The following is a 15,297-nucleotide window of genomic DNA, read 5'->3' on the forward strand; positions in this document are numbered from 1 at the left end:
AAAAAAAAAAAAAAAAAAAAAGAAAAGAAATAAATAAAATGCATAAAGTATTGAAATTATGTTTAGAGAATGTAGTAGCTCTTCCTTTTCTTTCATGGTCAAAATGTTGAAATTTGGGCAGATAATGTGTTTTTGTCCAAAGGGCAATATAATTTCACCAAGAATAATGTATATGGGATTCCAGTCCATAGCAAGCATTCAAAATAATGATGGCGTGCTAACTATAGAATGCATATGCATTGCTAGAACAGCTACCATGCACCTAGTTTGGATACCATTAAATGGGCACATCAGCTGCAAATGGACAGAAGTTTCTAATACAAGTGAAGACACAGACTTGGGGCTTCTACCTGGAGTAGCACTTGCCAGGGTCCTGTGTCTTACCTCCCTCCTCACCCCCACACCACCCTGTGACCAGTCACACCTGTGGTACTTGGAACATAAAGTGTTCTAGTATATTTCTGGATCTTGGGTATACCAAAGGCAAAATGCTCCACTGTAGACTCCTCTCGATAGGCAGCGAATGACAGAGGTTCTTTTCCACCTGCAGGACAGGGTGGAGATAGAGGTGGACTGTCAGTCCCCACCCTGCACAAATGCCCCTGTGAGGATTCCCAGAGGAGGCTGCTTGCTGACAGTGGTGACTGACTTCAGGGCTTTGGCCACCCCATGGTCTGAAGGGACCTCGTGGCACACTTATACCCCAGTTGGGTACACCCGTTGGAGAGCAGGAGGAAGAAAACTCATCTCAACACCCACAAGACAACCACTATTAACATTTTGGTTTACTTCCTTTAAATAAAACAATCACTTAAATATTGTAAACATATTTATATATAATTTTGTGTCTTCTGTTTTCACTTAACATGATAACATAACCATTTCTCTCATGCTATTAAAAACTCTTTATATGCCTTTTTTAAAATGGCTAGAAAACAGTTCATCATCCTTACTCTTTCCCAGAAGGAAAATTTGGGTGACAAAAAAAATTATATACTTAAATGTGGTAAGTGAATGCAAATAGATACGCAGCACTATTGCCAGGGAGTATACAGTTCCCCTTACCTGTTTTTGGTGTGTTCTTTCCTAAAGAAGGCCTTTTGGTGTTTTTTTTCCTAAAGTAACAGGCCCTCTTTTCTATGGTGAGGCCAGAGCGTAGCTTCATAAAGTACAAATGGCAAACTTCTTCAGTCTTCTGGGATTCTAAACAATTAAACAAATGGTGAGACTGTTTTATTCCATTCACTTTTGTTCTTTTGCAAACCCTGAGTGGAGCAGGCCAAGAAAGCAAGTTCAGCTTCACAGTATCTTATCAGAAATCTTTGGGGCCAGTTACGTTTCATAATTCAGAGTTTTTAGATTTTAGGATTGTAACATAGAGCATGTAATATAGAGCAGGAGGGACTGCGGCAGCACTCCATAATAAAATATTAGTTAATCTTATAGTGAAACACAGGAAAATTTACACAAAATGCAATAAAGACCTCATGTAAGTTCAGGTGAGGATTTACTTAACAAAATGAATTCAGGTATATTTTGCTGCTAAATGAATTATGAAAACTTTAGGTCTTTAGAAAAAATGTTTTCAGAATTCCATATAAGGGAGTGTGGTCCTACATCCAACACATATTAACCTGTTACTGAAAGCTTGGCCATTTGTCCAGGAGGCTGAATTAGAAGAACGAGGACAAGCGGTTTGAGGAGGAAGGAAAGAGAGTTTACTTTGCTAACAAAGGAGGAAATATGGTAGACCTTAACGGTCTCAAAATTCCGAATTCCCTGAACATAGGCAGAAATATAGAGCTTTTAAAGGCAGGGTTCTTGCCTTTAGGCAATTACTGTGGTTAACTATTCCAATTGTCCCATCTCTGCCAAAAACAAAGCCTGTGAACTCTGCCAGCTGCCCGGCAAGGAGTGGGGGGATGGAGTACGCTGGCACCACCTGGGAGTTCTAATAAAAGACTTAACCTGCTTCAGGGTTGCAGGCCAGGCTGCAGTTCCCAAAAGAGTGTGGAAGTTTTAAAAAGACACAAAAACTTTTTCCCCCTTTTTTTTCCCCAGGCTGTTCCCTCTGTTACAAACCTTTGCCTAACTGAGGGAGAACTTTTATTCATATGAAATCTGCAATCTTTTCTACTTATCTAGAATATACTTTTTAATAATATTGAAAGGATAGCTATAGTCTATAAAGTTTATTGACATTAAAATAACTGCCAAACCAGGTATGGTGGCTCATGCCTGTAATTCTAGTGACTCAAGAGGCTGAGGAGGGAGGATCACTTAAGGCCAGGAGTTTGAGATTAGCCTGGGCAAGACAGCGAGATCCCATCTCTAAAAAAAAAAAATAAAAAAAATTTTTAAATTTTTTAAAAACCTGACTGTAAAGGCAGCCTTGCTGAAATAACAGGAAAATATCTAATCCCATAATTTTCTAGTAGCAGCTAGAGATCAATCCTATGAGCTCTCTCTCTCCTCCTAGCTAACAGGCATCCTGCAGAGCTCTGTTTTCATAACATCTAAAAGGAGTCCAGGGGACAAAAAGGAAACCTAAATTTTTCTTTTTTACAGTTGCTACACCTATTGACTAAAACTGCCTTTACAATCTGTTTCTATAGCCTAAAGGTGTTCCTGAGAAGCCCCTGCATGGACAGCAGGGGAGCAAACACTAGGCCTCAGATCCTGCCCCAGATCATATCTTAAGGGCTAGATTGCAGACAAGATCTTTGACATCTGATAGCCACTTCTGTTGTTATCTGTCTGCCAAGAGGCAAGAGGAGCAGATGCAGCGTTCACAATATGCTGTTAATTTGGCTACAGCCGTAAGTCATCTTCAAACCCCCCCCCTTTTTACAATTCCTAAATAAAAAGCCTAAATACTTGATTCTCTCTGCCAACACACTTTTCCATTTCCTCTCTTGTGTTTGGCCCTTTCTCACTTTGGGGAAAGTTAAATAAACTTCTTCCTTCCATCCTAATCTTTGGAGAAATTTTTCTCAAACCCACATACACCAGCTCTACACAAGCACTCCACCCTAACATTGACATTTACTGAGTGTCTACAGTGGGCCAAGCACTATGCTAATGATTTTGCATATTTCTTCATTTAATCATTTACAATAATCCTGCAAAGTAGGTATTATTATCTCCATTTAACAGGTGATTATCTGAGGCCCTCAGGAGTCATGACATTTGCTCAAGATTACAGGGCTGGTGAGAAATTGTGACCGAGGTGTGTCTAATACCAAAGCTTTTCTTTCCACTACCATCCACTTACCTCCATCTAAAAATATGCTACACAGCAATTTGAGGGACTAACAAAATGCAAATTCAAATTAAAACATTTAAAGTAAAAAAGTTAATCGATTATTCAGTAATTTTATTTCATTTAGCAAAGAAAAATTTGAGTTTCAAGTAAAAAATTAAATTTACTACTTTGATATTTTAAAAAGGCTTTCAGAGTCAGAAAATTGTAACAAGAGTTTTAGAATCTCAACTTTTAACATTATACTAAATGAATTATCAAGCAATTTATACAATATAGTCAAATTTTAATTCATAGTAATTCATAAAAGAAAATAATTTTCTCTGACTTTGGGATCTATTCTATGATTCCTTTTAATTCTCCAGAATATTTGTTTTCCTAAAATAATGCTTTTCAAAGTCAAATGGAATAAACTTTTATTAGCTACTATTTTTAGTTATCCATATCTTACCCCCCAATTCAGATGGGCAGCTACCTTTAAGTATCTTCAACTATCTGAACAAGGGAAGATCACTTACTTATATTCACATCTACCCTGGAACTCCCTAACATTGATTCATAATCCAGAGATATCAACCTATGGTATTTCACATTCATATACGACTGCCTTTACAATTGCAAAGATAATTTACAAAGCTAACTAGTACCAAAGCCAGCATTGTTCTTGTTCTCCTGACAACTAATTTAATACAATACTTTATTAACAGTTGTCTTAGTCTGTTTTCTGCTGCTATGACAGAATACCACTGACTGGGCAATTTGTAAAGAAAAGAAACATATTTCTCACAGTTCAGGAGGCTAGCAAATCCAAGAGCATGGTGCTGGCATCTAGTGAAAGTCATCCTTTAGCAGAAGGGTAGAAGGCAGAAATAAGCCCACAAAACAGAGCAAGGAAATTGGGCGAACTTGCTTTTAAAACAAACCCAGTCTTGTGATAACTAACCCCTTCCATGATAACATCATGAATCCATTCATGAGGGCGGACCCCTCATGACTAACAGTCTTCTTAAAGGTTTTTCCTCCTTTGTAGGCAAAGTCATGCAACTTCTCTTTCCTTATCCTCAAACCACTTGTTCTCTTTCTTCTGACATGGCCTCAAGATCAAGTGCTGAGCTTTGATTGACACTGCCAATCAGAGAACCAGACTATGGCCGACAGAAACTACAGAGGTAAATTACTTCACTTTTCATTTCATCTACAAATACCTATTTTGCCAAGGTCTCTTCTCACTACTTACTACCCTTGATCTGTGTCATTTCACTCTTGGAACCTCTTCCTTCTTTGAATCCCTCTTCCCTTATTGCCATATCATCAGTCCTCTTAGGTTCTCCTTGTTTCTCTTTGATCAGTTTACCTCAGTCTCAGTTAGTTATTCCTCCTCTGCTGCTCCTAAAATGTTGGTATTCCTCAAGGTTTTGCCTTTTGCCTTCTCCCCTGGCTCTAAAGTTTCTTTCTGAGCAGTCTTGCTTATTCCAATGACTTCAATAACCTTTTTAGAGGCTGATGACTCCCCAAACTGCCACAAACTGTAACTCCATCTTCCGTTTTTCTCCTGAGCTTCCTAAATGTTGCTCTTTCTCCAAAGGGCATTTTGACTCAGATACCTTAAAGCATCTCATCTATTTCTACGTATATCCTCCTGAATTCTGGACATCTCTACCTGGATGACCTACAACTACCCTAACCTAAAATATAGTCCATCTTCTGCTACCATAACAGAATACCACAGGCTGGGTAATTTCTAAAGAAAAGAGATTTATTTGGTTCACAGCTCTGGAGGCTGGGAAGTCCAAAATTGAGGGGCTGCATCTGGTGAGGACCTTCTTGCTGTGCCTTAATATGGCTGAAAGCATCATATGTCAAGGGAATGTGCAAGATAGAGGAAGGATGGGGATCAAACTTCATCCTTTTATCAGGAACCCACTCCTGTGATAGTGGCATTAATCTATTCATGAGGGCAGAGCCCTTGTGATCTAATCACATCTTAAAGGTCCTACCTCTTGTCACAATTGCAATTAAATTTCAACATGAGTTTTGAGAGAGAGAGAGAAAGGCAGTCACATAACTTTTATTAAAATATATTCTATTATTTATTGTTAATCTCTTACTATGTCTAATTTATAAATTAAACTTAATCATAAGTATGTATGTGTATGAAAAAACGTAGTATATATAATGTTTAGTACTATCTACAGTTTCAGGCATCCACTGGGGGTCTTAGAATGTATCCTCCATAGGTAACGGGAGACTGAAAGGGGCAGCCTTGCAGTGGATAACAGCTATTTGTTTAGGTAATTGAGCTGCCTGTATGAGTTGTATGATGAGATTGGCATGTTTGACAGAAGTGCCTTGTGCAGTGAGAAGTCCTCGTTCTTTCCACATAGCTGCATGAGAGTGTAGAATATGACAGGCATACTTAGAGTCAGTGTAGCTGTTTAGTCTTTGATCTTTACCTAATTGTAAGGCCCTAATCAGGGCGATTGGCTCTGCCTTTTGAGTGGAGCTGCCAGATGGTAGAGGAGCACTCTCTACTGTATGAGTAGTGGTATCCTGCCTTGCGATAGCCATCTCAAACATAGCTACTTCCATCAATGTACCAACTATGATCTGGGCAAGGTAGTGGGGAATTAGAGAGGTCTGGTCTAACTGCAGTGGATTCCTCCAAGATTTCTAGGCAGGAGTATTCTGGGGGCTCAGGAGAAATGGGAAGCAGGGTAGCAAGGTTTAAAGCCAAACATAGGAGAAGAATAATAGAAGAGTTATTTATAAGTAAGATTTGGTACTGAATAATATAGCTAGAGGTTAGGAAGTGATGAGCTCTGTTGTTTAATCAATTGAGAACCTGATGAGGGGTATAAAACTGAGTTGGCTGTCCATAAGTCAGTTTGTTGGCTTCTTGGACAAGGAGTGCTCTGGCTGCCAGGGCTCTTAGACAGATGTCCATCCTTTAGCAGTGTTATCCGAATTCTTAAGAGAAATAAGTGACAGCCTTGAAATCGGGTCCTGACTTTTGTCCTAATACTCTAAGAGCAACTCTCCCCTATTCATGCATATACAGATAGACAGGCTTGCTAAGGTTAGGAGGGTCTACAGTGGGGGCTTCTGCAAGTACAGCATTCAGGCCCTTAAAGGCTTGCAGGAGAGGGGACTTCCAATCTAAAGATTCCTGTTCTGGGCCTTAGAGGGCCTCATATAGGGATTTAGCCATGAGCCCATATTGGGGAATCCATATATGAAAATAGCCTGTTAACCCCCAAAAAGCTCTAAGATCCCTTTGGCTGCCAGGGAATCCATAGAGGAAACAAGTTGTTTGCGCTGGGTGGTAAGAACTTGCTTTCCTGGAGATAACTGGAACCCCAAGTAAGTGTGCGTTGATTAATCTGAGCCTTTCCTAGTGAAATCCCATTTCCTTTATGTGCTAAATGTGTGAGGAGGGTCATAGTGTTATGAAGTGAAGTAGAACAGTCAGGACTGCAAAGGAGGAGATCATCAACATACTGGAGAAGTGAGCTGTCAGGTAGAGAAAATGGATACAGGTCTTGGGCAAAAGCCTGTCCAAAGAGGGGGCTATCTTGGAATCCGTGGGGCAAAGATGTCCATGTGGGCTGTTGTGAATGATGTGTGTCAGGGTCGGTCCAGGTGAAAGCAAATAGGTCTTGGGAGTCAGGAGAGAGAGGTATAGTGAAGAAGGCATCTTTGAGGTCAAGGACCGTGAAAACCTGTGTATTGGGTGGTACAGTACTAAGCAGAGTGTAAGGATTGGGGACTACTGTATATAGGGGGATAATGGCTTCATTAATAATGCATAGGCCCTGGACCAGGCAGTAGGAACTGTCAGGCCTCTTCACTGGAAGGATAGGGATACTATAGGGAGAGTTGGTAAGGTGAAGGAGGCCAGATTGCAGAAACTTAGGCGCTTGAGTCCCCTGAGGTCATCTAGCTTAAGAGGGTATTGAGTGCTACAGGGTAAGTGAGTGGGGTCTTTGAGGAAGATAGAAATGGGGTGTATATGTTGTGCCTTTCCTGAGGTGCTGGTGTCGCACACCTCAGGGGGCACCTTTTGAGATACCTCAATAGGAACAGAGATAGGGAGGCTCTGAGGAGGGTCTGATAATGCTTTTCCTAAAACCTCAGGGAAGGGAACCAGAGAAGTCAAAAGGAGTTGGGTGCGTAATACCATCATATCTCTTCCCAACAGTGGAGTGGGGCAATTGGGGAGCACCAGAAAGGAGTGTGTAAAAACTTGATCTCTCAGTGAGCAACAGAGTGGTGACGTATGCAGAGGGGTTTGTATTTTACATTCCACTCAGATGATGGAGATAGGAGAGGAAAATAGGGGTCCTGGAAATTTGGGAAGAGCAGAGTAAGTGGCCCTTGTGTCCAGTAAAAATTTAATTTGCTTACCTGCTACAGAGAGAGTTACTCTAGGCTTGGCCATTTTGATATAGTGAAATGGAGCCAAATCCAGAGCCAGGGCTCATCAGTATGACTGAAGGAGTCCCAGAAGGTCTGTGGGCATGGAGGGGGCCTGCACAGGGGGGTTCGCTGGATCTGCAGGGCAAGTGTAATCTCCCATCTTAAGAAAGGGATGCTCACTCTTTCTGTGCCCTTCCTTTTCACAGTTGGGGCACAGTCCTGGTGGAAACCTGCTTCCTGGGGCACTCCTTTCTCCAATGCCCTAGCTGGTTGCAGGTAAATCAGGGTGCAGTTCCCGCAGCAGGCTGTCATCCTAGTGTCTTCTTATCTGAGCCTCCAGGGTATCCACTCTGTCTCCGAAAAATTTCTCCCACAGTGGTAGCCACCATTTGAAAGCTTCCTTCTGCTCTAGGGCTGGTCCCTTTGCCTTTTTTCCTCTCTCCTTTCCTCATCTCAGTTATTAAAGACCTTGAAGGCCAGGTCTAAAAGTTCCACTTATGGGGTATGAGGCCCCTTCTCAAGCTTTTGGAGTTTACCCCGAATTTCGGAGGCTGATTGGGAGATGAAGTGCATGGCTAAGATAGTTTTTCCCTCCCTGGTATTAAGATCTAAATTAGTAAAGAGGCAATATGCCTTGGATACTTGTGGAAGGAAAAGAGCTGGGTGTTCATCCTGGTAGTGAGTAATTTCTTTAACTCTATCATAGTTTACAGGTTTGGCAGTGGCCCTCTTCATACCCTCTAGGAGACAGGAAAGCATATGGTCTCACTGCTCCCCATGAGGAGACTCCTGTTGGTAATCCCAATTTGGGTCCTGTTCTGGGACCACTGTGGAGCCCACCATGTAAGCTTCACGCTGCCTTCAATTAAGATTATCTGCGTACTTCCTAGCCTTAGACCAAATGTGAGCTCTTTCTTCAGTAGCAGTACAAGCGGCGCAAATTGCATGGACATCTCTCCATGACAGGTCATAGGAAAGAGTGAGGTATTCAAATTCCTTAGAGAACTTTGAGGGATCAGCCAAGAAACTGTTCAGTTTGACCTCTATTTGAGAGAGATGAGACATAGAAAAAGAGACATGGACTCTGAGAATGACTTCAGCACCAGCAACTTCCCAGAGGGGAGCTGGAGCACAGGTGGGGAGGGGTTTGGGCAGCCAGAGCAGGTGGCCAGGCGAGAGGGGTGGAGGTGGAGAAGAAGGAGGGGGAGAAGTAGAGGGCAGTGAAGGCAGTGGAGTTAAAGGGGGAGGCAGTGGTGCCGAAGGAGAATGCTGGTAAGGAGGGAGAGTAGGGGAGCTGAGAGAGGAATGTCACCTAAGTCAGAAGAAGAAGAGAGTGGGGAAGTAGAAGTAACATGTGACAAGTAGAATGGAGAATGGGATATTTAGTGAGTTCAAAGAAGGCCTGTACATAGGGAACTTCAGACCATTTACCATGTTGGCAACAATAGGATCAAGTTGGAGGATGATGTTATGATTTAGAGATCCATTCTTGGGCCAGACCTCCGGGTCACCTAACTTATATTGTGGCCAGGATGTATTACAACAGAAGACTAAGTGTTTAGGTTGGAGGTCAGTGAGTTCCAAAGTTTTCAAATTCTTAAGAAGACAGCCCAATGGGAAGTCCTTAGGTGGAGCCGATTGGTTGTTGCCCATGACAACTAGGAGAAAGAAAAGGATGTTTTAGGGATTGTCACATGTTGCCAGACGCCTGAGAGGGCGTCCCCCAAAATCTGAGTCAGACCAAAGCCTCTAGTGATCTGGGCCAGAGAATGTGTATTCCCAGCCTCTGACTCAGATTGCGACCTTGAAGTTTTTCCCGTTGCCAGGTGTCCCTGGGTCTGGGCGATGACTGATGGGGCAGTGCCCGCCTTGGGAAAGAGTGGTTAGGAAGCATCCCTCCTTGCCACCCTCCCAAGTGGTAGACCCAGCGCCGGGTTTTTTCCTTGATTAAGACAAACCAAACCAAATCGAAAAGCTACCACTCTCCACTTTGTGTATATGACCATTCCCAGAGACCAGGAGACTCACCGAATTCTCAATGGTTTGAAGGCACCGAGAGGGATGTCCTAGGAATCACAGAGAAGGAAGCAGTTTCAAGACTGAAGCAGCTCCATGTCCGGAGGTAGAAGAATGAGAGGATGAAATAGTTCCCTCACAGAGGAGAAAAGTAACTTCTCCCCATGTGGAGGCAGAGAAAAGACCCAGTTCGGGCCACCAGATGTTAGGGTAGAGATGCTGGTGCACTCGGGTTTTTTTTTTTTTTTTTTTTTGAGACAGAGTCTCCCTCCATTCTTGCCCTGGCTAGAGTGCCATGGCGTCAGCCTAGCTCACAGCAACCTCAAACTCCTGGGCTCAAGCGATCCTCCTGCCTCAGCCTCCCAAGTAGCTGGGACTACAGGAACGTGCCACCGTGCCCAGCTAATTTTTTCTATTTTTAGTTGTTTTGGCTAATTTCTTTCTATTTATAGTAGAGACGGGGTCTCGCTCTTGCTCAGGCTGGTCTTGAACTTCTGAGCTCAAGCAATCCTCCTGCCTTGGCCCCCCAGAGTGCTAGGATTACAGGTGTGAGCCACTGAACCCGGCCGTGCACTCGGGTTTTGAGAAAGATTTCTAAGATTAGGATAGAAAGAAAAAGGATGGTCCTTTTCCCTGGTGGGGGTGGGGAAAAGGACCAGCATGGAGGTAGAAAGAGGAAGAATATGCTGGCCCCAAAAACTAGTCATTGGGGCTTTTTAAAGGGGGTTGTAAAAATGGCAAGGTATAGTTGAGAAACTGCTGCATCCACTCCTTTCTTTCTTAGTGGCAGCAGGCGGACAACAAAAACTGCAAGGATGTCGAAGTCCAAGAGTTGGCCCTCCTGCCTTTATTTGGAGAAGGGATTATCACAGGGGATGTGACTCTCTCCTTGATCTATGGTTGAGGCTTGGAGCTTACACCCTGCTGTTCACTCAGGATCTCTTTAGGCTGTAAAAAGCAGATTCTCAAAAAACAATTTTGAAAGAGAGAGATTTACATCTCTTTTCCGTTCACGCAGCTCTTTTGAGAAGTTGTGCAAAACAGAACTCCTGCAGAGTGCCTGTTAGGGAGAGAACTCACAGAATTGATCTGTAACCGTTACTGGGGAAATTGTGGGATTAGGTATTTTCCTGTTATTTTTGCAAGGCCGCCCCTGTCAGGGACTGCTAGTATTAAACCGAGCCAATATTATTGGAAAGGAAGATCTGTTAAGGGATAATAAAAATAATGTGATGGATTCTAAAGCCATATAAATTATTTGGAGATTATCACTATCCTTTAAATGATGTAGATAAGTAGTCTGGGCCACTGCACTCTTAAGGAAGGGGTTACTTATGCTTTAACACCAGCAGCTCTGGCATAAACTCTGGGCTACTCCCTCATTCCAGCATCTATAAAGAGCCCACATTTCCTGGGGTACAAAGACAATGTATTTATTAGAGGGAATTTGGGGATGTGGGGTCACTTCCACTGAGTCACTGTTTCTGCAGAGAACATTTTGACTCAGCTGCTAATAAAAGGACTAATTTAACTATGATTTCCTGGCCATTGAGAAACCACAGTCAAATTAGTGTTTTCTCTGGTTATGAAAGAGCAGTGTGGTGTGCCAGAGCCTCAGGGAGGACAGAATGGGATAGAAATGATATTCTTTAACACTCCTTTCTCTTCTCGCGTTAAAGATGTTCAGAGAAATGGAAAGGAGCGTGAAAGACAAGGGTATGCCAGTACTCACCACCACTCCTTCTCCTACATCTTCTCTCCAGTGCACCATGGCTCTGTTAATTCTTTTGCACTACTGTTCCCATATGAATTTGGAGTATGCATTTTCAAGATTACTTCCCAGGATAGATAATTTTAAGGATCAAAGAGGAAGACAGCCCTTTAATATCGGAACTATAGCTGTTACCTGACCTTATTTAGCTTTTATCGTATTTCAAACTCTTAATTTGCAACTAGATAGACTTGAGCATCATTTGTTGGTTCTGCTTTATTTGAGCCCTAGATTATTCAAATATCTTCACTTATTATTCTCTCCTTTATCAATAGTCACAAGTCACAACCACATGCTTGGTACACCAAAGGTCTTAATAAATATTTGTTGAATGAAAGTAGATCAGTTTAAAATTTTGTTAGTTAATTAGGGAAAAAGGTTTGGGGGATTTGGTGGCAGGAGATGTGGGGGGAGAGAAATGGTTGATGTAAAAGGGTATAATTAAGTTTATCACTATTCACAGAGTTAAATTATCTGAGCTAGTCTTGTCCTATGATGTATCAAATAAACAAAAGTTGGCTAAATATAGTCTGTTCAAAACCAAAGGCTTCGGCTGTATCATACCTTTATGAGACATCTCTTTTGAAATCAGTTCTTGTATTCTTAGTAGCTTTTGATAAGATAGCCTATATGAACATTGGAATAATAAAGATTTGATAACAGATAAATAGATAGAAAATAGTACAGAAAAATATTCAGAAATGCTTACTTGTCAGCTTGCAAGATTTTACCAAGGCTTTGTTTGCTGTGCTGTTCAGCTTTGCTAGGGAAATTTTCTTGGTTGAATACTTCATTTTAGGCTTCATTTTTCAGGCTTCTGTTGGATTAAAATATGGTATTAGTTCAATTGTTTCAACTTGAAAACAAGCAGAAACAACTGTGGCTAACTCAATAAAAAATTGATAGCATAACCACATAGGGAAAATAATTATTTTAGTAAAATTTGAACATGGTATTCTAAGTGTACATTCATACTAGAATATAGTCATGCATTGCATAATGACATTTCAGTCAACCACAGACCACATATACAATGGTGGTCCCATAAGATTGTAATTGAGCTGAAAAATTCCTACTGCCTAGTGACTGTCTGTAGCCATTGTAACATTGTAGCACAATTCATCACCACATGTTTGTGGTGATACTGGTGTAAACAAACCTTCTGTGCTGCCAGTTGTATAAAAGTATAACATATATAATTACGTACATTACATAATACTTGATAATAATAATAAATGACCATATTACTGGCTTAGTGTTTGCTATACTATACTTTTTATCATTATTTTAGAGTGTATACCTTCTACTTATAAAAAAATGTTAACTGTAAAGCAACCTCAGGCAGGTCCATCAAGAGGTATTCCAAAAGGTATTGTTATCATAGGATATGACAGCTCCATGTGTGCTATTGCTCTTGAAGAACTTCCAGTGAGACAAGATAGACCTAAGCTAATGTGTGTGTGTTTGTGTCTTAGTTTTTAACAAAAAAGTTAAAAAAGTACAAAATAAAAAATTTGAGAAATAGAAAAAAGCTCATAGAATAGGATATAAGTATTTTTGTACTACTGTACAATGTGTGTTTTAAGTTAAGTGTTATTACAAAAGAGTTAAAATGTTAAAAAAATTAAAGAATTTATAAAGTAAAAATGTTACAGCAAAGTAAGGTTAATGTGTTATTGAAAAAAGAAAAACTTTTAAAGATACTTAGTGCAGTCTAAGTGTACAGCATTTATAAGATCTACACTAGTGTACGGTAATGTGCTGGGCCTTCACATTCACTCACCACTCACTCACTGACTCCCCCAGAGCAACTTCCAGTCCTACAAGCTCCATTCATGGCAGTGCATCATTTTTTGTCTCTTATATGGTATTTTTACTGTACCTTTTCTATGTTTAGGTACACAAATACTTACCATGTTGTTACAGTTTCCTACAGTGTTCAGTACAGTAACATGCTATACAGGTTTGTAGCCTAGGAGCAACAGGCTAGACCATATAGTCTAGGTATGTAGTAGGCATTACCATTTAGGTTTGTGTAAGTATACTCTGTGATGTTTGCCCAATGATGAAATCGCCTAATGATGCATTTCTGAGAACATATCCTTGTTGTTAAGCAATGCATGACTGTATATAGTCATAGGACAAAAAGAACTGTAAAGAAATCTTAAACTTTACTTGGTGGGCTTATCATTAGTGGTAAAATTTATACTGGAAATCTGACATTGTTTTGTTATACTGTAATATCGAGCAAGTAGGTGGGTATATTGATGTTACACAGTTTTCACTGTAGGGGAAAGGAGACACGAATATAAAATAATAGAAGCCAAGAGAAAACCCCTGGAGTATAGAATTCAGTCAGCAATATCAGTGTTTCATATCTTAGTTTCTACATGCTTTCTCCACTAAAAGGAACCACAACTCCAGATCTGGAGATGGTAATATAGTAGTGAACATGGAACGTCCTGTTGTGCCAGAAAGCAGTGAAGTCATACAAAAACTAGTGAGGTTGTGTCAAAAGCATACATGAGCCACCATGAAAGGTCGCCCACTGGCAAGATTTGGAACAATTTAAAGATCAGAAAGAATAACAATGGTAATTGACAATAAAGCATTTAATGAAAAAAGAAACCCACAAGTCCATAGCATTTCTCAAGAATGAATGAATAGGGAGGAATCTATTCATTATGGAAGGAATGATAGAATCAGACAGATCACCATCTTGCAGCCTCCAATTTAATACCTGATTCAGACAAGGATCATCGGTGGATGCTATAACTTCACAATCAAGCTGGGTAACAGTATTATACTGAAGAAATGTGGAATTCCCTATCATAAATTGCTGATAGTTCCATATTCTTTCAGTGTGGTACTCCAACCTAGCTTCATCATCACATCACTGTTGCTGCTGTTTGTGGAGGAAGCAGGACTTCTCCAGTCTTAAACTCTCGCTGACATTGCCTGAAATTCTAGCAATAATTATTGCTTCCTTTTTTTAAAGAATTGGCCTTTGTATTGCTACATTAACAAAAACCCAAATTATCTCAGGAGTGGTTACAATTTAAATTTCTTACATACTTCATATGAATTAGCTCTTCTAGTAGATAAGAGAGGAACATTGATTTCCAAGGTTAGAGGACTCATTAAAAGATAAACTTTATGCACCTTTATTTTTGTTCCTGGACAAAACTCTGGAGGCTGAAATTACAAAATATCTTAACTAGGTAGAAGTAGAATCTTATATGCATGCTACCTATTTAGAGCCAGTCCCATGAGCAAAATGCTCAGTGGTAGGCCAGTTGACGACTACCCATTCTGCCCCTCCCTCAGTCTTGCCATGGGAATGAATATTATCCTCATTCAGTTTGAGGACTCTCTTCCTCTGATTATTCCACCTTTATTGATCAAGAACACTTAGAAGTAGAGAATCTTACACATCATTTTACTGAGCCCCTAAATCTACAGATGAGTAGACTGAAACTCCCAAAGATTAAATGCGTTGCCCAGGATCACAAAATTAGAATCAGGACCAGAATCATTCTAGTCTCTTGATTATGAACTAAAAATAAAATCCTAAGCTCTCTGCTAACTGAATGGGCCCTTCTCAGCCAAGAGGACCCCAGAAACACCTTAAAACTGAGTTCCTAGCCATGACAGGATGGGAGAGAGAAAGCACAATCACAGGCTTATGATTTCCCTTCATGAATATTCATGACTCCTCTTACAGCTTATTAAATATGTATCTTTGACCACCCTAAATTGTATTGCCTTTTTTAAAATTTCAAAATATTAAGGGCGTACAAATATTTTTGTTACATACTTTTTTTTTTTTTTT

General features: G+C 40.6%; 1 protein-coding gene across 1 annotated transcript in view; it reads right to left on the minus strand.

Annotated features, from left to right (window-relative positions):
* Positions 1–15,297, minus strand: part of IL33 (interleukin 33) — a 42,984-nt gene that overhangs the window by 6,109 nt on the left and 21,578 nt on the right. Inside the window, exons 3-5 of the mRNA XM_012647391.1 lie at positions 12,175–12,282; positions 1,066–1,203; positions 425–544 (exon numbers count right to left, since the gene is read on the minus strand). Coding sequence (XP_012502845.1) covers positions 425–544; positions 1,066–1,203; positions 12,175–12,271 — 355 coding nt within the window. The 5' untranslated portion in view covers positions 12,272–12,282. The remainder of the gene's footprint in view (positions 1–424; positions 545–1,065; positions 1,204–12,174; positions 12,283–15,297) is intronic.

This window comes from Propithecus coquereli, unplaced genomic scaffold (assembly GCF_000956105.1).
Source record: "Propithecus coquereli isolate 6110/MARCELLA unplaced genomic scaffold, Pcoq_1.0 Scaffold267, whole genome shotgun sequence".
Classification (NCBI taxonomy): domain Eukaryota; kingdom Metazoa; phylum Chordata; class Mammalia; order Primates; family Indriidae; genus Propithecus; species Propithecus coquereli.